General features: G+C 39.2%; 1 protein-coding gene across 1 annotated transcript; it reads right to left on the bottom strand.

Annotated features, from left to right (window-relative positions):
• Positions 1 to 147: 147 nt before the first annotated feature.
• Positions 148 to 24,805, bottom strand: cnpy1 (canopy FGF signaling regulator 1). Its single transcript, XM_084732706.1, has 6 exons — positions 24,627 to 24,805; positions 18,426 to 18,528; positions 15,330 to 15,445; positions 2,661 to 2,873; positions 1,025 to 1,121; positions 148 to 299 (listed from the first exon to the last, which is right to left on the bottom strand). The coding sequence occupies exons 2-6, from the start codon at positions 18,517 to 18,519 to the stop codon at positions 259 to 261; spliced, it is 561 nt and encodes a 186-aa protein (XP_084588832.1). The 5' UTR covers positions 18,520 to 18,528; positions 24,627 to 24,805; the 3' UTR covers positions 148 to 258.
• Between the last annotated feature and the right edge of the window lie 910 nt (positions 24,806 to 25,715).

Raw genomic sequence — 25,715 nt, 5'->3', positions numbered from 1 at the left:
ATTTTCCTGCAGCTCAAAGATAGCAAGAAGCAGTTACTCAACAAAAACTCTGAGCCAGCAGCTGGCAGCACATTACTCTGCTATGACATTAGTGAACGGCAAGCAGGTGTATCAGTTTCAAGCTCAGACAAAAACTAATGTGCAAAATATGGCTTCTCAACTTTTATTTATTTCAAAAGATTGTCAATTATTTGTGAAAAGCTGATTTTGTTAAAGGCCAACGCTGGTTCCACCTTCGTCCACTGAAAATATCCAACACTATAACTCCTCATTTGTGTGACTGCTGTCTTTACAGTAGTCTGAAATCAAAAACAGAAAGACAAAAATATGCATAAGTGCGCTGAGATAAATGACTTGTCTACATGAATAAACTGATCAATGAAAACATGCAAAGCTGTGTTTTGTCATGATCAGTTTTGAAAAGGGGACAGTTCTGTGCTCAGACTGTGACTTTGCGCCTTGAATTTGTTTGTTAGATGTCTCTATATACTGATCTTTTTTGGAATAAACCTGACAGAAACAGTGGTACATGTGCACTGGCAGCGGCTTTCAGCTGATTTAGAGATTGTAACAAAATGGCCTCTCTCTCTCATCTCTGCTGTTACATAAGGCTGTGGAAGCCAAAGCCAACGGGGAAAAATTAGCAATATAATCTGACTAAATTAACCACTGGTCAATACTTAACAGTCATCTTCAAATGTCGTAGAAAAGGGAAATGCATTGATTGAGATTAAAATATTAAAACACAGAAACAAAGAAAAACAGATTTGAAATGATTTTTCTACAATTTACAAACATGTTTATTATGACCAAACACAATCTTTGGATGATTTTTTTCAGCTAAATTCTTCTTGGATCTTTTCAGCTTTATTCTAAAATGTGAAGTCTTTGCTCTAATTGATTCCACTTAACTTAAGGCCTGAAATGGTTATCCTGTGTGGAAGGAGGAGGAGGATGAAAATAAACAAGCTTCTGCATTATATGTGTGGCAGAGAGGAAGATGGAGAAGAAGAAGCTGTGATACCTGAGATTCTGTTGCATAACTCGGTGTGCACATGCTCTGTGTCCTGGCTGAACAGAGAGATGATATCATCCTCCAGCTCCTCCACCACCGTTTCACACTGAGACAAAAACACAAGCGAACAAGAAAGACTTGGCCTGGGGGAAACAGAGCTCAGGCGGCTCGGCCATGCATACACAACACACACACACACACACACACACACACACTATGTCTTTTTGCACAATGGTGGTTGCACGCCGTTTGCAGGGCGGTGACTATGTTTCCCCTCTGTTTGCCAAACTGTTCAGCCATTTTGACAACTCGATGGTCACAACTTGACTGGGAGCTTGATATGTACTTCCAGCTCTGACTGGATTTTAATTTCATTGATTTCAGCAGGTAGTCTTGAAGAGAATTTGAATTTTTTTAAGCGTGACCTGCTCAAAAATACAATGTGTAAAAGCAGGCGAGCAGCAGGCTCAGGTTCAAGCTGAATAAGGCTTGAATTCAAAATCTTACACAATGCATGGGCAGCTCCCATTTTGAATCTAGCTCAAGAGTGTTTTCAGCTCTGTCTTCAATAACCAGATCTGCAAGGGTGTACAGTGTGGCAAACAAGCACCCATCAACTCTGATTAAGATGATATAGAGAGTCTTAAGACACAAACACAAATTAGAGCCTTTGAGGTGAAACAATTCAACTCTGTTCTTTACACTTTGTTTTCTTGCATGATCATCAAATTCATTGCACTGCTCTAATTCAACCATGACTTATGTATATATATATATATATATATATATATATATATATATATATATATACATATATATATATAATATTTTTTATTTATGTAACTCTTTTATTTAAATATATACTTAAGTCCTACTAAAGTCACAAACCTCTTTAGCAATGGAGATCTGGTCATATAGATACCAAATATATTTTACTAGAATGGATGTTATATCAACCATGTTACATGAAAAACAAATAAGGTCAATAAATCTTAATATGATCAGTAAGATCTGTATGAAACTGCACTGAAGTTGTATTCAAATCTGTGAAAATCTAAATGGATGAGTTATCGTATTAGCAGATTGTGAGAGGAGTAGAGGCGCTCTAGATGTAATGCAACTGGAAACATAATCCAAATGCCCCATTCATTAAAAACACTGCCAATGCTTTAGTCATATGACACAAAATGACATAATGCAGCAAAGCTAGCAGCTAGAAGCTGCACCAGCCTTTCATGTATGTTGTAATATTTCTTTAGATGAATGTCCATCTTTATACACAGTTGTATAAATTTAATTCCAAAATTGTATTGTATAATTCATTATTAAAAGCTGTTATATACACACACATATGTAAATATATATGTGTGTGTATACATATATACATATATATGTGTGTGTATATGTATATGTATATAAGCCAATCTTTTAATTATAACACATAGAGTAATAGAGTGAATTAGCCATTTGAAAGTAGCGAGTAGTTACGAGAACTTAAAAAAGACTTGACACCCAAATTTGCTGATGTAATCCATCATGATCTGTAAATTGCTCCAAACTACACATGTTGATTAGTCCATGGTCATGATTACAGTATACACTACAGTGTATATACTACAGTGTAATTATGCTCTTGTGCACTCACTGCGAATTTCAGGGCGTTGGATGCCTCGGGTCCATCGAATTGGAAGTTTTTAAAATCAGGGAAGTCCCCAATGGCCCCACTGCTCCTGGGAGCAAACCTCATGTACTGTTTGAGCTGTGTGTCGGGATCCATGTGGAGGGCGTAGTCACTCATGCTGTTGCACACCCCATCCAAGAGCTCGCTGAGGTGAGTCTCTGAGCGAGCAAAAGGTATCTGGCCACACAACCGACAGAGAGGAGAAAAACATGGAGACGATGAGCTGTTTGGTGGCATGAGTATGTTGACGTCCTGGGTTCCAGTCTGACCTCGATCTTTTTTCACGACATTTCTCTTATTAGCCCTCTGTCTCCTACACTAAGTGTAATGTAGTTGGGAAATGCACACAGAGAAAACTAGAAATACGAATAGAAAAAATTAGCCTCACCTAAAAATATTAAGAATACACCTCAGAATCTGTGATGGCACCTGTATCAGTGCCCTGGCAACCAAAGCACACAAACAAAAAGCCTATTTTTGCAGCACTGTGATGTTGACAGTTGTCCTCAGAGTGTGGGTCACCCCGCTGTCAGCTGTGTTACACCACGGCCTCTGTGAGGGTCAGCAAGGTGACCTCTTGTTTCCGCTCCGTTTTCTCCATCCTCACTAACAAACCTCACCCTCCAACTCTGACTTTTAACCTTAGTGCATACCCTCCCCACCTCACCATCCAAATTCCATCGTCCTCTTCCTCTCCCCCCTTTGAGGACAAAACAGTGAGGCGGTGGTGTCTAGACGGGTTAAGACAGGTGCAGTGCCCTGCTCCCACCATCCCCGGAAGGAAAGAGGGTGACAGGGGTGACGCCCAGGAGGTGAGGGGCCGAGGATGGGGTGGTGAAAGGGGTAAAATGGGAGGGTTGATTTCCTGAGAAGGGTGGGGTTGGTGGAGGAGATGGGAGAAGCAGGAGGCCTCAACAGAAGCCAAGTGCAAGACAAACAGTTCATCTCCTCGGTCCCCGCACAGCTTCTGCTGGTTCTTTTGGGCCCATTCATCCCCCCTCCATCCCCCCTCCATCCTCCAATGATCAAAGAGGAAATCTTCCTTGTCTCCTTTGGTCAAAAGGTGGCAGGGTGGGGGGGTACAGAACAGAGAGGAAGAGGGGAGGGTTGGAAGGGCATCTTGCAGCATGATTTTGTAACAATGTAGATATATTATTCTCTGACCCCTTTTGTCTCTTTTCAGGATTGGCTGTGTTCCCTTCTAGGCCAAGCCCACTGCTTACATTACACACACACACGCACGCACACAAACACACACGCATGCGCACACACATGCGTGCACACACACACACACACACACACACACACACACACACACACACACACACACACACACACACACACACACACTTTGAGATGTCACAAAGCGACAAAGGGCCTCTTCGCCATCTGTCTTCCACCAAATCCTTCCTTTTCGTTGGGTTTTTCTGCCTCTTCCTCTGCTTAGCTTCTCACAGTAAAAAAATAAATGGAAGCAATCACTAATCCCTCTGTCTTAAAGGTCGACCCCACCTCTTTAACTTCGCATTCATTTAGCACAAGATCCCTTGAGCTTGACAGCAGTGCTGTGCTAAGGAGGAAGGAAGTTGGCCGGTGAACAGAATGTGTTACAGCACGGGGCCAAAGGTTGGAGGGCGAGCACCAAGAGATGTAGGTCACACAGGCCGATGACGATGAGGTTCACCTATCAATCAAAATCTGCTTGTGATGACTTTGACACCAGTGGTGACATTTCATTCACTGCATGAATAAAATGAGTGATTATATCTGATCATGTCTTGTGTGACTAATTATTTTCATTATGTACTGATGTGCTGTCAGAAAAAATTTGAAAAATGCAGGTTGACATATTTAAATGAAAATAGTAATGGATGGTGGAAAACTTGGGACAATAATGATTAATCAATGATAGATTAATCCGTCGTTAAGAATCTTGTTGAACAAGTAGAATTTAATTGATCTACTATCAAATAAAGATCTGAAACATAACAGAATACTTTTATGAGTACATGGTGTCTGATATTCAAGTATGTGTTTAACATGCCTTTACATCTATATGTTAAACAGGTTATGCAATGTTGAAAGATAATATGCAATATGTCACTGTGGAAATAAAGTTTTGACTGAAGAGGGAAAAAACGTATTGTATAGGCTATTGTCTGGTATAAGCACAGTTATTATTTTTTTTTTGACATTTCATCTGCAGATGGAGTTTGCTTGTTCATTATGGACATAGCTTAGCAGCCATTATCAATTTATTTTTATTCATACTATCATTAATTAAGTTTATTAACAACTTTTCCCAAGGTCAAGAATTAACTTTAAAATTTAAGGCTATATTTGACCTCATGTCCTGCTTATAACTATATAACAATGATTTTCTTCTGTTTGTATTTTTCATTTGGTTCATTTTGTGTGTCATGTCTTAACACTGCTGGGGAAATGCTTTGGTTCAGCAATCAGTTTGTTATCATGGTGGGAATGATTAAAGCCTCCAGAGGTATTTTAAGGATTTGGAGATTAGGTAAAAAAAATGGAAGAGATAACATTGTTAAACTAGTTTGGTAGTTTTTAATTAGCGGTTTCCTCAGGAGACCTTTGGACTTGATGCTTGTTTAGATTTCAGTCACACACTATAAAACGTTCATTTCAATTAATTGTTGACTGGGTCTCTAATAATAATGTCTACTCCTGTAAAAAATACCTCTGCAATCAGAATTTTATGAAAACTTTGGGAAAGTTCACTAGTGTTATCAGCAAAATGCACATATTGACCATTAAAAATATTCAAATGGGGGGCACCCCTAAAGGTCAATTAATAGAGCACACCATGTATTGAGGCTGTAGGTCCTCTGCAGCGGCTGCCGGTTGGATTCCCGCCTGCAGTCCATTTGCTGTGTGTCATCCCTTCTCTCTGCCCCCCTTCCTGTCATATCTTCAGCTGTCCTATCATAATAAAGGCAAAAACCCCAAAAAATAATCACAAAAAAAAAAACTGTGAGGTGAATGCAGTAGGGTAGAAAGTATAAGTGTCCTTTTGCTTAATATACAGATCAAATCTTGATTATATTCTTAATGTCTGACATCATATGATCAAAAAACAGATGATCTGTGGGACACCACATGTCTTTTCTTATCACATATGACTTTGATAAAAAAATAAGTTTGAAAGTTTAGTTTAAACTAAATGCTCAATCTCATTCAAAAGCCATTAAAAAAGAATAAGTCCAATACAACAAAGCAAATCAGTCTAGTTCAGCCCATGGGCTTGGGTTTGAGTCATTATCATGCCATGCTACAAAATGGTTTGGAATTAAACCCTTTCCCTGCCAGTCGGAGCCTTTTGAAAGGGAGCTGTCAGTCACAGTGTTGTTTGAAGAATGAGTGGGGGCGGTGGTGGTGGTGGGGAGGGGGGCGACCGGTTGGGCCAGAGAATAGGCTTCTCAAGGATGCCATCCTCCATTCAATTCCCATTGGACAGGGAGCCATTATTGCACTGCTGTGGACAGCAGCCTTTCAATTTCATTGTCCTGGTGATATGGGCCAGTGAAGACCCATAAATTAATAATAATAATAATATTGTCATCAAAACAGTGAGTGAACGGAGAAGCTGAAATGTCATTTTGGCCATTATGCCATTTAAGCAAGCATGGATAAGTGAATAAGAATGTCCATGATAAAGGTCTGATGATAATAATAATATCACTTCATTATGACAAGAGAGAAATATTAAGGCGATTTGTAATTAGCTGGCAATTCTGACTGCAAATGGTGTGCATCCTTAGAGCAGCATGGAATCATAGCCTTAAGCTAGTTAATGTTTGCAGGTTGGAAGACGATGGAGAACATGTGAGGCCTGGCTTAATGCTTAAAGGGATAGTCAGATTATTTGAAGTGGGGTAGTATCCATAGTCAGTTTATTACCCACAGTAGATAGAGCTCAACACATCCTCAGTTTGGAGAAGCAGCAGGAGTACTGGAGTAGGAAGCAAAGCAAGGTAATGCTGTGGACAAGGTAAAAAAGAAAATCTGTATCAGTTTAAGTGTGTGCTATATTTAGAATATTTTCACCACTTCACCTTGCTGTCAGAGGCTTTTTCGGATGGGAAACCACCTAACAGCATAACTTAACTTTTAATACACAGTGACACAAAAACAAATCAAGGCAGCAGTAGACCAGCTGCTCCTGTGTTCTGCCAAGTAAAATGACTCCTTTCGCCAGTGGGGTCTGTCTGAGTGAAAGAGAGTGATATTTGGCTTATATAATGGCAGTTTTTTTTGTCAGAAAATGCTCTCCTGACAGCACTTAAAACACTTCTTGGTGTCTGAAATACATTTTGCTCCTGTCCACAGCAGCACATTGCTAAGCTTCCTACTTTGTTACTCCTACTGCTTCTCCAAACTGAGGGCTCGCCGGCAGCCATCTACTATAGGTAATACACTTACTATGGATAAATACCTCATACAACCAAACTTCAATAACCAAAAAGCAAAAGGGAACGGATTTTAGAAAATAAGCTTAGTTGCTTTTTCCACTCCAGAGTCAGGATGTGGTACGCATGAAGCTGCTAGCCTGGCTCGGTCAAAAGAGAAAAAAGAGTAGCTTAAAGGAAAGACACATGTTGGAACTATTTCTCAGTGGGACGTCAGTGAGGGATCATGTCCAGAGTTTGACATTAACCATGGCCTGATGGCCTGTGATCACAAAAAGTTTCTCTGTGGCTACCAAATATTCCATGTAGGTTACGTACCATGTATGAATGTTACAGTTCCACAAACATCCAGATTCTTTGAGCCTTTTAGTTCAAAATTCTATGAAAGCAGTAAAACTAGTCGTTGACAACTAGCCTCTGCCTCCATATTTCATGGCTACTAAAGTCTGGTTTTACTAAGCCTACTATCTAATCATCATATTTTCATGTACAATCATGTTTTATTTAAATTCTCCATAAAAAGGAGTGTAAAAACAACAGTTTGAAATTTTTCAGGCAGCACTGGAACAATTTTTTGACAAACAGTGCATATAGCTTCCTGGAGTCTCCTTACACTGAGGTTGTCAGGTTTGGTACCACTGTGCCTGTGCAGAGTCCAAAACCAAAACCAGGATTCATTGTCTGAAACTGGTGAACCACACTATAGCCAGAGACTGCAGTGGATATCCAGTGTGTAACTCCCATAAAAGCACACATCTCTGTTTGGGCACAGATTAAACAAACAAGATGCTGTACATGCTAACTAATGAGCTCAGAGTATTGGTTGGTGGATTTTTTAAGGGTATACAGATATTCACATTGTCTCCCAAGTAAAAGGACATGATCCCTGACAGGTTTCCCATTAAGAGATGCTTCCTGGACAGAACTTTCCTTAAAGGGATAGTTCACACAAAAATGAAAATTCAGTCATCATCTACTCACCCTCATGCCGATTGAGTGTCAGGTTTATTTTTCTTAGTCTGCAAAACACTGTTGGAGTTTCACAGGAAAATGGTGGTGCACAATCTCCACAACAGTCACACCACACACACCCAGTTCAGACAATGTGCATATGAATGTGGCTCCAAGCTAAGGATCTACAGTGAAGATTCAGACTAAAAACATGGTGTAAATTACTTTTTTAAGTCAACTTGGCATGTTGGGGTTTTATGAGACTTGGTCATCACAGACTTCCTTGTTTGCAGCACTGTTTTCCTGTGAAACTCCAGCAGTGATTTGTGGACTAACAAAATAAACCTGACCTTCAATCAACATGAGGGTGAGTAGATAATGACTTAAGTTTCATTTGTGGGTGTACTATCCCCTTAATGCCACAAACTGTCATTTTTACATTTACTCAGTAAATGAACAGATATGTGGTACACTGAACGGTTAAGATGTTTGATGGAGATGCCTCTTGCCTGTCAGCCATTTCTTCTGTTTTCTGACTGTCTCTACTATCACTTGTCCACAAGGGCAAAAATGACACACACAAAAAAGCTAGGCTTGCAGTTCCCCCGTGCTTCCAGTCTTAATGCTAAGCTAGGCTAACCACATCCTGTTTAAGATCTAGATGTAGCACACCAGATTAATATCAATTCTCTAATCTCACTTTCAGAAAGAAAGTAATTAAGTGTATGTCTCAGAATGTTGAACCAGTCCTTGGAGATCCCAATAGAAATAAAATACACTTCCTCTTTAGAATATTTACAAAAAAAAAAAAAATCTGTAAAGTGCATGTCACCTCACTCAGTCACATTTCTGGGCCATGATATTATGTGTCACTGTGTCAGCATGCCATTGTGCATCCTCTCATTCTCAATGCATGACTTCCCATCGGTCACTATGAGATCAGCTTGCTGCTCTAACTAAGTTCAATGTCTTTGGAGGTCTTAAATGTGTCATTGTTGCAGCAGGCAGTTTTAACTTTTGTGCCACAGAGCAGCCCCATGCCCCCAGGAAGTCCTACTGTGAGGAGGCCAAAGAGCAGAGACTTAAAACCTGCAAATCCTCCTCACTGATGGCATCTAAGCTGTGACATCCCTCCCTCTCCAATTCACATCAGGTCAAAAGCTGCTGAAAAGGAGGGAGCCATGAGGGCATGGGATCAAGGTTTGGCTTCTTCTGTGGCTCAGTAACATTTGATTGACCAAACAATGCAACAGGTGGAGGCTAGTGTCAGCTAAGGGCAGAGGAGAAGCTCATCTGGAACAGCACTATCCTGGCCTGCTAACTATGTATATGATGATAACCCAAAACTGGCTACCCCAGAAAAAAAAAACTCATCTGGGTTGCAATGATGCATTCAAATAAAACTCACAGTTAGATGAATAAATAGGAGTGTCCGTCCATCATAGAATTGACAATTTATAACAAAATGAAGAAACTTTTTTTTTTTTTTTTTAAAGTAAGATTTCTGTTGGCAAGTTGTACAACCATGGTCAATTCTAGTATGAGGCTTGAAGTATTGAATGGGGGCTCTAGAATAATTTTATTATGGGCTTTCACAAATTAATATTTGTTTTTGTATTGCCCTGATTCCAAAAATGTTGAGATGCTGTATAAAACATAAATAAAAACAGAATAAAATGAATGAATGATACATTCAATTGATGATATATTCAATTCAATACAGACATACACCGATCAGGCATAACATTACGACCACTGACAGGTGAAGTGAATAACACTGATTATCTCTTCATCATGGCTCCTGTTAGTGGGTGGGATATATTAGGCAGAAAGTGAACATTTTGTCCTCAAAGCTGATGTGTTAGAAGCAGGAAAAATGGGCAAGTGTAAGGACTTGAGTGAGTTTGACAAGGGACAAACTGTGATGGCTAGACAACTGGTTCAGACCATCTCCAAAACTGCAGTTCTTGTGGGGTGTTCCCAGTCTGCAGTGGTCAGTATCTATCAAAAGTGATCCAAGGAAGGAACAGTGGTGAACCGGCCACAGGGTCATGGGCGGCTCACTGATGCATGTGAGGAGTGAAGGCTGGCCCGTGTGGTCCAATCCAACAGATGAGCTACTATTGCTCATATTGCTGAAGACGTTAATGCTGGTTCTGATAGAAAGGTGTCAGAACACACAGTGTATCACAGTTTGTTGTGTATGGGGCTGCATAGCTGCAGACCAGTCAGGGTGTTCATGCTGACCCCGTGCACCACAGAAAGCACCAACAATGGACACGTGAGCATCAGAACTGGACCATGGAGCAATGGAAGAAGGTGGCCTGGTCTGATGAATCACACTTTCTTTTACATCATGTGGATGGCCGGGTGCGTGTGCGTCACTTAGCTGGGGAGCACATGGCACCATGATGCACTATGGGAAGAAGGCAAGCCAGTGGAGGCAGTGTGATGCTTTGGGCAATGTTCTGCTGGGAAACCTTGGGTCCTGCCATCCATGTGGATGTTACTTTGACACGTACCACCTACCTAAGCATTGTTGCAGACCATGTACACCCTTTCATGGAAACGGTATTCCCTGATGGCTGTGGTCTCTTTCAGGAGGATAATGCACCGTGCCACGAAGCGAAAATGGTTCAGGAATGGTTTGAAGAGCACAACAACAAGTTTGAGGTGTTGACTTGGCCTCCAAATTCCCCAGATCTCAATCCAATCAAGCATCTGTGGGATGTGCTGAACAAACAAGTCCGATCCATGGAGGCCCCACCTCGCAACTTACAGGACTTAAAGGATCTGCTGCTAACATCTTGGTGCCAGATACCACAGCACACCTTCAGGGGTCTAGTGGAGTCCATGCCTCGATGGGTCAGGGCTGTTTTGGCATATCGGTGTATGATATTCAGTGTTCAAAACTGACTAACCATATTCTTTTTGTAAATATAAACCAAATCTGAATTTGATGTCTGCACCACTTCTTTGGGACATTCCACAGGTAAACAGGTGACATGTGATAGTATTATGACTGGGTATGGAACTCTCAGTTGTTCAAGCATGGATGGGGCAAGAATCACCACTTTGTGGAAAACTGCATGGCTAAATTCCACCAGGCTCAGCTGCACTCCAAATACGTGCAGAGTTGAGCTGAGTAAACTGGGTTGATCCATGCATCACTGCTTTTTCTTTTGGATGAGTGGAAGCAGAGCTGCTGCAGCTGAACATGTTGTTATCTTATACGTGTGATATACCTAATGCCAAAACACATTCTGTAGGTAAAACAGTTCAGGTATTAGACTGGCCCGCCTGCAGTCAAGACCTGTCTCCCATTGAAAATGTGTGGTGCATTACAATGCACAAAATTGGCCAAGAGAGGCCATGGACTGTTGAGCACCTTAAGTCGTATATCAAGCAAGAAGGGGAACAAATTGTACTGTCCAAACATCAACTCCAAACGCTACCTGAGTGTTGTCAGAAGAAAAGGTGATGGCAGGCATCAACATCATTTGAACATTAAATATTTTATCTTTGTACTGTATTCAATTGAATATAGGTAGAAAAGGATTTGTCATGTTATGGCACACTGTCTCAATGGAATAGAGACTCAGTAGTAAATCACCTGAGTATTTTTAGAACATCTAACTCTCATTTTTGTTTTGAAATTCTTTTTGTATACTTGAATATTTTTCTGATCTCAGTATGTTATAGCTGCTAAAAGTAGGTGGATGTGTTTTTTTGTAAATCATTACACCTTAATTCCACAGTCCTTCAGTTGGCTTCATATCCCACCAGGAGTGTCTTGTGTTTCAGAGGCAGAGCATTTTACCCACCTGATGTCATTGACTTGCTCAGATTTTATTTGGTCATTTTTTCCTGATTATTGTCCTTCTACCATGGGTAAGTAGGCTACAGAGTAGTTTTTTAGTAAACATGTTAGCTTAACTTCTGGCTGTATAAACATACTGCTTTTTCTATAAAATGACACACACACACACACACACACACACACCACACACACACACACACACACACACACACACACACACACACACACACACACACACACACAGCTAGGGGGCAAACTAAATGAAATCCAAGCAGGACCCACAGGGGGCACAAGAAGAGTAATTAGCATTCATATCTAAATTAATCCACCTTTAGACAACTGCTTAATGAGACGCTGAGAGTGACACAGATAGCAGCATTAATAGCACCATGAAGGACACTTAGATCATCTATCTGGATGACATAAATACAATATCCTTAATGAGCACTAACAATAGTTCTAACCAACATCAGGGCTGCCATTCAAATGGTCAGATACTGAATTGTACTTGCTACCACATATCCTCAGTCACACAAACTTCCATCATCTGAGAGTAATTGTGTTAATAGGATTCAACCCATTAAGTTTAACATTCCTCAAATTCTATATTCATTAGCAGTCCGTGTATTCTTCCCACTGCAAATTCTAAATTTGTTTTTCACTGCATGAAATTGGTAGCCCTGAGTTTGTAACACAGGTTTTCTGTGAGAATTTAGAGTCTTAAAGCCCTCATATAGACCCTTCTACAGTTTGCAAACAATGAGCAAGTTGCGCGCGTAGTTTGGCAACTGGAGTATGGCGGACAACAACAGCTTGTCAAACATGACATGCAAAATACGAGCATTTTTGATCATGTCCCCAGTCCAGTCAACATGTTTAATAGCTTGCAGCCATAGACACTGCTGATCGTTCTGAAACGGTGGTGGTCCTGTCAGAATTCTGTACAACTTATGTCGACCAGTGGAATATCGATTCTGACCTATCATATACGCAACAACCAGACATTTTCTTGATTTTGGTACTGATAAAATGTTTGATTCAACATTTGCAGCTTGATAACTCATCTGGATGATTGCTGGAGACCGCTGCTTCTGGTGCCAATAGGTGTGCACAGCTTTTCGATGACATTGGCTGTAAAAAGGTCTGTATAACCCTGACCACATCACTTTGACATCATAGTTTCTCAGACTTGCCAAAAATCCTCCAGAAGACATCATACAACTATTTTCACAAGCTCAGTAGTACTCCTCAGGACAAGTAGAATGTACAGGTCAAATAGACCAAATCAAAGTTCAACAGTATGCTAACATACTTTATTACATGACATTGTCAAATGCACGATTCTGATTGGTCAATCACAGCATTCTAAGGTCTGTTATTTCTGTATAGCAGACCGTTGCTATGAATAGCAGACTGTTGTTATGGACACCGTTCTGATCGACTCTGGCGGATCATGTCCTGTCATATCAATCCGCAGAAACACATCTACACCCTGCGGCCAAAAACTGATTTTCTGTTGCTCCATCAGAAAAAAAATTGAATATTTTTTCAGTATCAATTTTGATTTATTTGGAGAGAAGGAAACTTTGGATTTATGGTTAATGGCTGATCGGTCCCCAGTAAAGAAATGAAGAGGAGAGGAAAACAACGCAGAGAAAGAAAGAGAAGTGAAAAGACACAAGGAGCTGGATGACAAGGAAATTGACAAAATTAAAGAAGACAGACATGAAGTAAATACTAAATGTTGAGTTACCGTTGCTATCTACGCAGTTCCAGCCATAGAAATGAACGTACTATTTTTTCAAGTGGAAGCAATGAAATCTTTTCTAAATCAATAAAATCAGATTTAAATTAACATGTTATGCCAAACTTTTGATTTCTTTAGTAATTAGCCATGTAATAAGCGGGATAATGTAGAGCGAGCAGGTCACTATAGAGAAATAAATCACATCATACTGTCAGGGTTTATTTCTCCCCGCTTGCTCCACATTATCCCTCAGGGGTGTCAAACTCTATCACAGAAGGGGACAAAATTTAAAACGGGCCAAACAGGATTAAGATTTATTGAACAGTCTAAAACTGACTGTTTTATTCAGAAATATGAATTTGAACAGCCAGACTGGAACAACTTTTTCCTCAATAAAATAAATAAGATTTAAAATACTTTTTTTCCACAATAACAAAGGAAAACAAGAATATTTCAGCTCAGAATATTTCAGCTCACATATCCAGGTGGGGGTTACATTTGAAAATGCTTGCTTTTTGTCTGCACACAAGATATTGCACATTTTAATCATGCAAACCCTCAATGGCACTGCATTTGGCATAAAAATCTGCTCATATAATAATATTACAAACCCATCAGTCCATCAGGTACAGATGAACATATTGACCTGCTCAATTTAACATTAAGGCCAAAACGCACTGAGAACTTCAACAGAAAAGTCAACTGTAGCTTCTTATGGTGCACTGCAGGCTTCAGATTTAAAATGTAACACCACAGAACCAGCAGTATTTTATGAAAAGGTTAAACTGCACACTGACACACACTGAGGAGATGAAGAGTAGAGACAGAGTCTGGACTCTTCATCATGACTTACAGTAATGCAGCAATTAAGTATTTAAAAGTACACAAATCAGACTTGGAGTAAAAAAATTGCGCACCACATAAGTGTACATTAATATTATGAGTCATGATCATAAAAAGTTTTTATATCAAGTCGACACATCTGTCCATATTGACACGCTCTCTCTCTCTCTCTCTCTGTCTCTCTCTCTCTGTCTCTCTCTCTCTCTCTCTCTCTCTCTCTCTCTCTCTCTCTCTCTCTGCTGTGGGTCAGTCTTATTTTTATTTTTACCTGGTTTCAGGTGGAGCTGCAGCTCATCTCCCTCCTCATATACTTGTGTTTCTTTGCATTGAGTCAGTTGCCTAAACAGACAAACCTGTTTACATTGTCGTTTGACAGAAGCTCGCGTCTTCGTGAATGCGAGCTGATTTATTTCTCGAGTTGCACGGAAGCTGTCGCAGTGCATTGTGGGACTTGTAGTATGAGTGGTGGGAGTGCTATTTACCGACGGGCCATTCATAATAGACACATGAAATTATCTCGCAGGCCGGATGTGGCCCACGGGCCTTGAGTTTGACACATATGGCTTACATAAACCACACCAGATGTCATTCTGACCACTCTGTCTGTCTGTTGTTGCACGTTTGTGCCTCATGTTTTAGTATTTGCAGCATTTTGTTTTAATATTAATTTTAGTATCGGTTTTGTCCTTAGCCTCATAGTGGAACAGAAAATAGAAAAGTGGGACAGGACTTCAGTTTTTTGTGACCCTATAAGCGAACAGTGGCTCAGCATGTTCTTAAACTACATTAAACTACCAGCTGTAGTTGACAGATGAGTGGTGAGGTGAGAGCATCTTTACCTTTTTGTCTTGCATGGTTCCATCAGGACTGAGTCTGAAGCTGCCCACGTTGATGGTTTTCTTTGGATCCACCTGACTGATTGAGTAGTTCAGTTCATCAACAATCGCTCTGCATGCTGGGAAACACAGATGACCTTCAGTGATGGCAACAAGACAAGCTACAGCTTACTGTCAAGAAATCTGTCTATACCAAGACTGATGACTAACTATAAAAATATATAGTTTTAAAAATCATTTCAACTCAACTTTACAGTTGTGGTGTGGACGCCACCATCCACTTGAGTTAGACAGATTTTTATTTATAGTTACAGTTCCTTAACACTTTGTTTCCTGGACAACAGCTGTCAGTCTAATACAGGGATCTGCAACCTTTACGATCAAAAGAGCCATTTTTGTCTAAAAAAGGGGGGAAAAAATCAGTTTGGAGCTGCAACTATTAAATTCTGTCTTTTCCCTGAAGACTTTTCTGGGTTTTTTTTATTTGGCATCCATAGGAAGCTTATGGAGACACAAGAAGATCAGCCACTGCCAAAATTTAGAATTAAAAGCATCAGGCCACAGATAAAGGCCACAACACACATTTTAGCTGACAAAATTCTAACAATCACTTTACACTGCAAAAAAAATAGATAACTCAAAATTTCACAGCGACCTACTGCAAAAGTTTTTTGAGTTTTGAGCCCAACTCAAAATTTTTGACTTTTGAAATAAACTTTAAAAAGTTCTGCCAGCCTATAATCTTTAGTTGAGATGTTTTACGTATCTCTGTTACAAAAACTTGACTCTTTAAGTCTTAGAAACCAAAAAAATGTATTTCAAAAATGAATCACAGTGATGTGATTTGTCATTATTTTGATGCCTGATAGTGAAATGGTTTTGATTGAAAATACAAAAAATTTTACACCATTCAATTTCATTTCAATACGTTCACTCAATATTTTTAATACAAGTTTTGGGGGGTTTTAAAACACAAAGATTAAAGTTTATCTAAAGAAGAAAATTAAATTAAACAAGCTTTTTGTTTGTTCTGTTTGATTTGTTGACACAGTGGAAGACAGGCAGTTGCCTGGGAGAAGAACTACTTTCATTGGGGTGTGAGACAAATCTGGCCCCTGATAAGGTGCTGGGTGGCCCTTCGACCATTTTTTAATTGACAGTGACAATTAATTGTCTCACACTGTTTTTCCCAGGACGGAGGCACAGACATGCCAGTTTTGTATGATGGGATACATTTAGTTGTTAGTAATAGAGGGCTGATGTTTGTGTGATGGCCTTTCAGGTTGTTCCAAGTGCAACAGGATCAGATGGTAAATACTGCAGGACAAGACAACTGGAGAGGAGCAGTTACACAGAAATGAGGATAGATATTAGGGGTGGTTAATCTGTCTGATTTCCCGATCCGATTCGATTACGATTATTGAGGTCCTGATTCGATTACCAACCTATTTTCGATTATTAACGATTCTCGATTAGCGATAATTGATTTTCCATTTGACAACAGTAACCCAAAATACACCACAAAGTTATTGCACCATTAAAAAAAAACAGTCAGTTGCTGAATTACTTAACTCTTTTATTGAGTAACAACTCAAAGCACTTCCTGTGTAGTGCAAAAAAGAAAAAAGTGGTGGGATTAGAGTTAAATTATTTTAAAAATGAACTTGTCTTTGATCTTTGTCTGTCTGTAATTATCACCATAGTTATGTAATGTAATAATAATGATAATAGTAATGATAATGGTAATAATATTAAAAACTTCAAACTTATACAGTGCTGTACTATGTATATATTATACATATATTAGATCATTATACACTGTACAGTCTAATATACAACTACACTCTGTAGTCTGGCTCAATATCCCACCTACAGCAGCACATCTGATTGGTTAGAAGTCATGATCAATCAGCAGACACACTGTGTCACAGACGGGGTGAGACAGAGCTGCACCGGTGAGCAGAGAGGAGCTGTGTAGAAGTTAAGACAGCTGATATCACCAAAGTTTCAATGAACATCACAGTTTTATGATCTGTTTCTTTGGTGATAGCATAGTTACATCAGTGAAAAAAGTTATGGTTTGGATTTCAGTCAAGGCAATGTGACGGCTTTTAAATCAGAGATGTGCTGCACACAGCAGCATCTGTCTGCATTGAGATGTCAGGTATTATAACTTATACAAAGGTAACAGTGACAGTACAACTATGAGGCTCACATGTGGTCCGCGGATCACACGCCTGCCGAACCGTAGAGGGCGATCTGTATGGGACACGGATCAACTGTGATCCGTTGCAGCCCTAGTTGATTGCTCGTCGCTGGTTGATCGTCGTCCACCTGCTCGTATGGCTCACTCGCTCTGGCTGCTGCACGCACTTGCGAATTGGAACTGGGCGCACTCACGTGACGTTCAACATCTGTTGACCGCGGGATAACATTTTTGCAAAATAAAATAATGCAAAAAATAATCGATTTTTGAAAATTTAATAATCGATTCATACTCGTCCATAACATAATCACGATTAATTAATAATTGATCTTTTTCACCACTCCTAATAGATCCCATGAATGTGTATTTCATCCTGAGAGCTTAAATATGCAATTTATTCTGACCATGGTTGGAGCAGTTTATATTTATGAATCATTCCAACATTTCAGTGACTGCATGATGGAAGAGGTTCTAGCCGCAAGCTCACAGAACCATATTTGTGAGGCTTTTGAGACTAATTATACACATATCATATATTTACCCAAATCATTCAGTCAGAGGTCTGGTGACTTGGATTACACAACTGGAGAAAAATATCATATTACGATTATTTTGACTGAAATTTTGATTGCGATATGTGGCGCAAGACATGTGATATTTATTGGGGTAATACCCAAACAAACATGTTTTCTTTCATCTGGAGTACACAATTTTTTGGCCAGAGCATCTCTGCAGCACTGTAGTACCTGATTATAAGGCTGTTTTTTCACACATTTATTCCTTTTTCAAAAAATAGCAATTTGGTTCTGGTTCTGCAATTTGGATATTGCACTTGGCCATATTGCAATTTTACTGCAATTGTGATTAATTGTGCAGCCCTTCTGGTGACTTACCAGAACAATAGAGCACCTTGTCCCTCTTCCCTTGGACACTGTAGATGAAGACAGACAGCACCATCACCGTCATCTGAATAATCCATGAGGCCATATTGACAACCTGAAAGGACCGACAGGCAATTATACTTACAGTCAGATTAAACAGTAGCGCATTCTCAGGAACCATTGGCCACATTTTGATGTGTTTAAGTGCTAAGGGATTTCAAAGAGCAAAGAATATGATGGAATTGTCTTTCTTTATTCAAATGAATTATCATGTAGTAGTCAATAATTTGATTTGTTTATTATTTTTCAAGGGATTTGTATAGTGATGATTTGTTTCAAGCATATGTAACCCTGTGCACACACTTCACACTTCAAACAGTCAGCATAGTAAACTTTGAATCAGTGGGTATTCTCTTCCACTAGTGTTATGAAAACATGTCAAGAGCATTGTTGGGACTAATGCGTTACAAAGTTACAAAGTAACGCATTACTGTAACGCCGTTTTTTTTTGCAGTAACTAGTAATCTAATGCATTATTTTTTAAATTCAATAACTCAGTTAACGTTACTACATGATGCATTACTCCGTTATTTTACGTTATTTTTTTGTGTAGTCTCGGCTAGAGACTGAGCTGCAGCCAGAGCCGTGTAGTCCTGAATCTTCCTGTGTGTGTGTGTGGTGTGTGTGTGTATGTGTGTGTGTGTGTGTGTGTGTGTGTGTGTGTGTGTGTGTGTGTGTGTGTGTGTGTGTGTCAGCGGGGAGACGGGAGAAGACACGCTGTGTGGGCGTGTCTGTTTACAAGACTGGTATCATCATGGCGTTACCTTTGTTGAGCACAAAGACAAGAACGTTTTAGTTAAATGTAAGTTGTGTCTTGGATCAAAGATCTTATCTACTGCCCAAAATAGCAACTGAAACACCTACAGAAACAACATGCTGCGACGAAGCTAGTAGCTAAGAGTACAGACACAGACTCTGATGCCGAAACCGAGTTAAAGAAAACTTAACTTAAAACTTGATGGAAGACCTTTTTTTTCATAGTAACTAAAAAGTTACTTTTCACAGTACTGCATTACCTTTTGGTGTAAGTAATCAGTAAAGTAACTGAGTTACTTTTGAAATAAAGTAACTAGTAACGGTAACTAGTTACTGGTTTTCAGTAACTAGCACAACACTGGTCAAGAGGACATGCTTAAAAGGATAGTTCATCCAAAAAAGAAAATTCTGTCATTGTCTACTCACCCTCATGTAGATTGAGGGTATTGGGCATTATTTTGTTAGTCCACAAAACACTGCTGGAGTTTCACAGGAAAACAGTGTTGCAGAATCTCCCAAACAATGGAAGCGAATGGTGACCAGTTTTCAAATGTAAAAAAACAACTGGAAAAATTTCATAAAATGCCTCCATATTGCTCATCTGGTACACTGTCACAACACACATATCCAGTTCAGACAGTGTGCATGTGCATATGAACATGGGTCCAAGCTAAGGGTCTCCAGTGAAGATTAGGTTATTAGGTGATTAGGTTAAAAACATGGTGTAAACAAGACTAGTAGTAAGGAGGCAATTTATGCTTTTATTCTTTTTAATGTTTGAAACTGGTCGCCATTCACTTTCACTGTTGGGAAGATTCTGCAACACTGATTTCCTGTGAAACTCCAGCAGTGTTTTGTGGACTAAAAAAACTAAAGCTGACCAACAATTGACATGAAGATGAGTAGATAAGGACTGAATTTGCATTTTTGTGTGAACTATCCCTTTAAAGGTCACATACAGCTGTGGAAAAAATTAAGAGACCACTGCAAAATGATCAGTTTCTCTGGTTTTACTATTTATAGGTATGTGTTTGAGTAAAACGAACATTTTTGTTTTATTCTATAAACTGCTGACCACATTTCTCTCAAATTTGAAATTAAAATATTGCCATTTAGTGCATTTATTGGCAGAAAATGACAACTGGTGAAAATAACAAAAAAGATGCAGTGTTTTCAGACCTTGAATAATGCAAAGAAAATATGTTCATATTCATTTTTAAACAATACAACACTAATATTTTAACTTAGGAAGAGTTTAGAAATCAATTTTGGTGGGATAATCTCAATCTTTAATCACAGCAGTGGTTTTTATAATATTCCTCATAAAATGAGATTTGGTTCGGGTGATCATCTAATCAGTGTCTCATTAAGTAGAATTAGGAGGCTTGTCTTGGAATCCAGCAAACACTGGAATGGACTGACTGTCATACATGTAGAGATGCTGATTTAAGAAACATTTGTGAGAGTGCTCTCTTCATTTTTTCCAGAGCTGTATATGTGTCCTCAGTGTGTCTTGAGACCCTAAAATATAAGAAAATACCATCCTCTCTTTTTTCTTGCTTCATATTTCTGGAAATGTGTGTTTCTAAAAGCCAGTCAGGTTTGTCTCCTCGTCTCATGTCCCATTGTGCTTTGTTTTAAATAGCAACACCTTTAATCAGGCCTGAAAAGTTGAGCCTGAAAGGGCCCAAGATCAACAAAATTCTGTCCAAAACTGACCCACACTAGCCACACTGTCCCTCATTAGCATATTTCAGCCCAAACCTGATTATAGCCAATAAGTGCTGATTACAACAAAATTGGGGAGAAAATGGAAAACAAACAAACAAACAAACAAAAAAAATAACTAGCACTACTACTACAGATAACAACAACAATAATAATAATAATAATGATAATAATAATAATAATAATAATAATAATAATGAGGAGAAGAAGAAGAAGAGTGCAGCTTGAATCTGACATAAGCCCATGAAATATGTGAGAAATATAACCCGACCTGACCTGACCCAAACCCATTGGGCATCATATCAGCCTGTTGGGTGTCACAGGCTGATAAGATGATGCTTTAATTATGAACCATGACCTCATGACCACAGTATGTTTGTCAGTGTGAAGGCTTTCTCAAGTGTGTGAAAAACATAGCAAAGTTCATTTTAATTTTTTATCCACATCTTGACAATTCATTTGTGAAGAACAAACAAAAAAAGACTGCCAGCAGTAGTTTTTTGTTTTCTTATTTTGTCCAGTAAATGTGTCCATTTGGAAAGCATTGTATTTTATGTCTGCATCTGCCAGTGGGCCATCATGATAGAGAGGCAGAATAATATGTTCATTCACTACAGGAGACTTGATGTTCTCTGCAATTAGCTGCAAAATGAGATGGAAAATATCAGCATCCAGTATCCAAAAATCCAGTATCACTCATCCCTAGTTCAGAGGATGAGCCAAAATTAAAACAAGTCAGGAGTCAGAGAGATGTTCACTACCCACACAGTCCTAAGAAAGAGGTCCAATCAAAGTCAAACTCCTATTTGAGTGTGTAGGGGCTATTAGATGTTAACAGCATTACTATTTGGTAATGTGCAACCAATGGACTTGGAGCTCGTCCACAGCTGATCTCTAAGACTACAGGACCCATCAGCCTCATCTGTCTGTACATTCATGACTGTATGCTGCAGAACCCCTGGGAGTCACAATTTCTGAAAAACCTTGAAAAAACTTTTTTTTTTTTTTTTTATGGCTCCATGCAGCAACAGCTGTTTACAGATCATCCCATTCTTGTTAGGGCCTTCAGAGAATTTCTTCAAACTTGACACAAATGACCACTTGGACTTGAGGATGAACTGACTAAATTTGGATGGTCAAAGGTCAAAGGTCACCATGACCACCATGATCATGCTAATTATGACAAAGTTTCACACAAGTGTCTAACAGGATACTAGCAGTGCTGACAAGTAGGGGTGGAAGTTGCTAATTACAAATATTCAAAATACTGTAATTAAGTAGTTTTTTGGATATTTGTATTTTTATGAGTAGATTTTAGAGTCTGTACTTGTACCCATTAAGTATGCAGTACAAGATGTAATCTACTTAGATACGTTTAAAATCATAGATAAGCACTGAGTACAATTTGAATTTATTTTAAAACCTTTAATCCGCATCTTAGTAGCCAATAAGGTGATCTGATCGTAAACAGGTCAATAAAAACAATGACATATGGCCAAAAACTAAATGCTGCAGTAGCACAGGCTTGGGGCAGGGCTCTTAATGATTAAGCATTAATCAATTAATCACCAATTAGAATTTATTTATTTATTTCAATAACAATTCATGGATATTTAATCAATAGTCTAGAAATGGCAGTAATTGCACCTCATTTCACATTGTTTAGTCTGGTGGAGCTGTTTATGGGATAAGAAAAGTTCATCTTAAAATGAAAAAAAATGACAACAAAACAGAAAAAATGTGGATGTGTTTTGTATTGTACAAATGATTAATGATTAATCGACTGTAAGCAATTTCATCTATCAGTTAAGGAAATGCACACAATTGGCAACCTTAATTTAGAGAGTTGACTGTGAGAGTTAAAAAGTAACTTATACTCGCACCCTACACCTAACCTTCTGCCTAACCCTAACCCTAGTTTTTGAGACAAAAACACTTGAGTATTTTTCCAACACAAGTTCTTTTACTTTTAATTGAGTAATATTTAGTAATGTTACAGTTCTTGTATCTAGGCGCAGATTTTCTGCACTCTTTCCACCACTGGCCGTCTGTAAGGAATACTGCGCAAAAGGTGGAAGAGGACCGGCGAACGCTACTACAGAGCAGCCGCGTCGCCAGACAGATTTCACTGGGGCACGTGCCCCAGTATTGATCTGCAGTGCCCCAGTAAAAATTTCACCAATAAAAAAAAATCACTTCAGAGTTTTAAGTCTACATAGCATAGACTACAGCGCAAATACTACTTAGTATGGTAATTCATTGCTACTGTATTCACTCCACATAAACAATGCGCACATGGCTAATTAATATGGTAATTTATTCACGTGTAGCGACTTCGGCTGATAATACTTCAGTGTCAACTCGAAGTCGAGAGAGCGAGAGAGCGAGAGAGAGAGAGAGAGAGAGAGAGGGGGGGGGGGGGCAGGCGATGAGAATCACTGCGTGAGGTAGGTAACGTTAGCCGACAACAACTTGTTAAATATATTATTTTGATTTTGATTTGACGCGAACTGTAACTCCTAGATGGATATCAGAAAGATATTCGCCCGCAGCAGGGATAAAGCAGCGAGGAATGAGAGAGGTAAGTGAAGTCCTAGCTAGCTAGGCAACATAAGTCTGTCTTAAGTTAATGCTAAGTTAGCTAACGTTATTCCAGGTATCAAGACAACCATATTAATTTGCTGTACGAGCTGTGGGGGGAATTTCCAGTGAGTTTCATCAGCATGAAACATAATGTTGGTTATGGTCTGCTGGTTCTGCATCAATGATGATTTTGAGTAAGCTTGTGTTAGTTGACAGATATAGCCTATGGATGGTGCAGTGGTTCTCAAATGGTCTATCTTCAGGAAGAAACATTTTTCCCTATCAACAAGTCCTGAGCCAAATTTTTAAACCATTCAAGTTTAATTAAGTTCAATTTGCAGATGTTTAGAAGTCTAGAGTAAAGTGCACAAGTAGGACAAATGCATTACCGCAGTACATTTCAGGTGGTTAATCAAAGATCTAGGCAACAACATAGTCTGATATGATTGAATAGTTTAAAGAACTATTTATGTTTTTTTATGATAAATAAGTGCTGAATATGTTTTTTTTTTCTCACGCACTTTGCGCACTCTCATGAATTCTTTGTGCCCCAGGTGTGCCCCAGTACAGTATTAGGTCTAGTGACGCCCCTGCTACAGAGACAACGTTAGTGAGCAGGTGTTTGACAGGAGCCCCCAGTTCCTGAAACCTGGCAGTGCTGTGCTACTGCACCTGCGGCCAGACGTGCGTCAAGTTGTCTGTGTATGGAAATCACTCGCTTCACACACTTTACGAATCAATGAACGTTTGTGTCAACAAGCGGAATTTTATTACCAAAAAATGTCGTGTTTTACTAATATTTAACATCACGTGCAAGTCCCCGGTTGCATACTTTGGTCAATTTAGAATGACATGTAAGTCAATTAAATCGATTACATTTTATTCTAATCCGGACTGTTTGATGTATTGGGTACATGCCGAACTGTAGGCTGACTGAGGTCAAATCGAAAAATATATCTCATCTCGTTCTTGCTGCCATGATTGTTAGCCCTCACGCAAGACAAAATTAAATAACTACATTTTGCAGCGGAGGTTGGTGGTTGGAGCTGTGGTATAGCTGGGGAGCTAACAGGCAGCTTTTCTTACCTGGCGAGCAGAACAAGCTGCAGCTGACAGCGGACCTGTGGGCTCGTTCCGACTCTAAGATATCGGTGTTCTGACTGTAATGACGAGCTGTCATCAACTCGCTACTTTTCTGTCTCAGCACGAGTTACTGATCTATCAGTACTGACAGCGCTCATTCATACTGAAGTGCGAGTATTTTTGTATTTCCGGTCGTGACTTTCAAATTAAAATCTTTATTGACCAACAGTCGGTATTGGTCTTTGGGGATTGAGAGACAAGTTTACTTGACGGAAGTAATCCACAGTAAGTACAAATAGTTTTCCTAAAATGTTCATCGTCCACTGCTTTATATTAGCCTCCATGCAAGACGATTGAACTGCTTCAATGATGAAGGCACAGTCAGCACACTACTCTTCTTCCTCCGCCTCATTCCTGCTCACTTGACGCAGCTGACAGTGAACCGGTCTTTACGTGCCAGGCGTTGGTGTAGCCACGTTAAGTCAGGCATTAACCAATCATGTTTCAAACCTCAAGCACACAGACCAATCAAACAGCTGCTGTCTCAGGCGGCGCATTCCAGGACACAGGTCTCTGCTGACAAATACAGAATACGATTGTTACTAAAGGTCTATATAGTGTAATGAATACAAAGTCAAGTTTTACTATGCACATCAACCATATATAGGCTAGGTGGTGTTGTATATCAGGAACAATTTCTCATAAGTATTGTATAGTGAATTAGAGTATTTGTTGATTACTCTAAACTGATGAAATGCAATTAAGTACATTTAGTTGAGTACTGTACTTAAGTACAGATTTGAGGTAGTTGTACTTAACTTGCATATATACTCCTCCACAACATTCCAGGGAGCAAATATTGTACTTTTAGCTTCACAATATTTATCTGATGGCTTTAGTTACTACTGATTTTCTTGTCTTAAAGGTCAGTGTGTAAGATTCACATGGATTTATTGGCAGAAATGCAATATAATATTCAGAAGTATGTTTTCATAACTGTATAATTACCTGACCCCTAATGTAAAAATAGAATACAGGGAAGAAGTAAGTACCTGCCAAAATACTTAATTAGTAATCCGTCAATGTTTAAGC

The sequence above is a fragment of the Lutjanus erythropterus genome, chromosome 12, assembly GCF_056507025.1.
Source record: "Lutjanus erythropterus isolate fLutEry1 chromosome 12, fLutEry1.hap2, whole genome shotgun sequence".
NCBI lineage: Eukaryota > Metazoa > Chordata > Actinopteri > Lutjaniformes > Lutjanidae > Lutjanus > Lutjanus erythropterus.
Note: the sequence above shows the minus strand (reverse complement) of the source record. Positions and strands in the feature narration are given on the sequence as shown.

Excerpts from the sequence above, each read along its gene's own strand:
- cnpy1 (XM_084732706.1), bottom strand. The coding sequence starts at position 18,519 with ATGGCCTCATGGATTATTCAGATGACGGTGATGGTGCTGTCTGTCTTC. Across the intron at positions 2,874-15,329 it reads GAACCATGCAAGACAAAAAG|ATACCTTTTGCTCGCTCAGA; the intron begins GTAAAGATGCTC and ends TTGTGTGGCCAG. Across the intron at positions 300-1,024 it reads GTTATGCAACAGAATCTCAG|ACTACTGTAAAGACAGCAGT; the intron begins GTATCACAGCTT and ends TTTTGATTTCAG.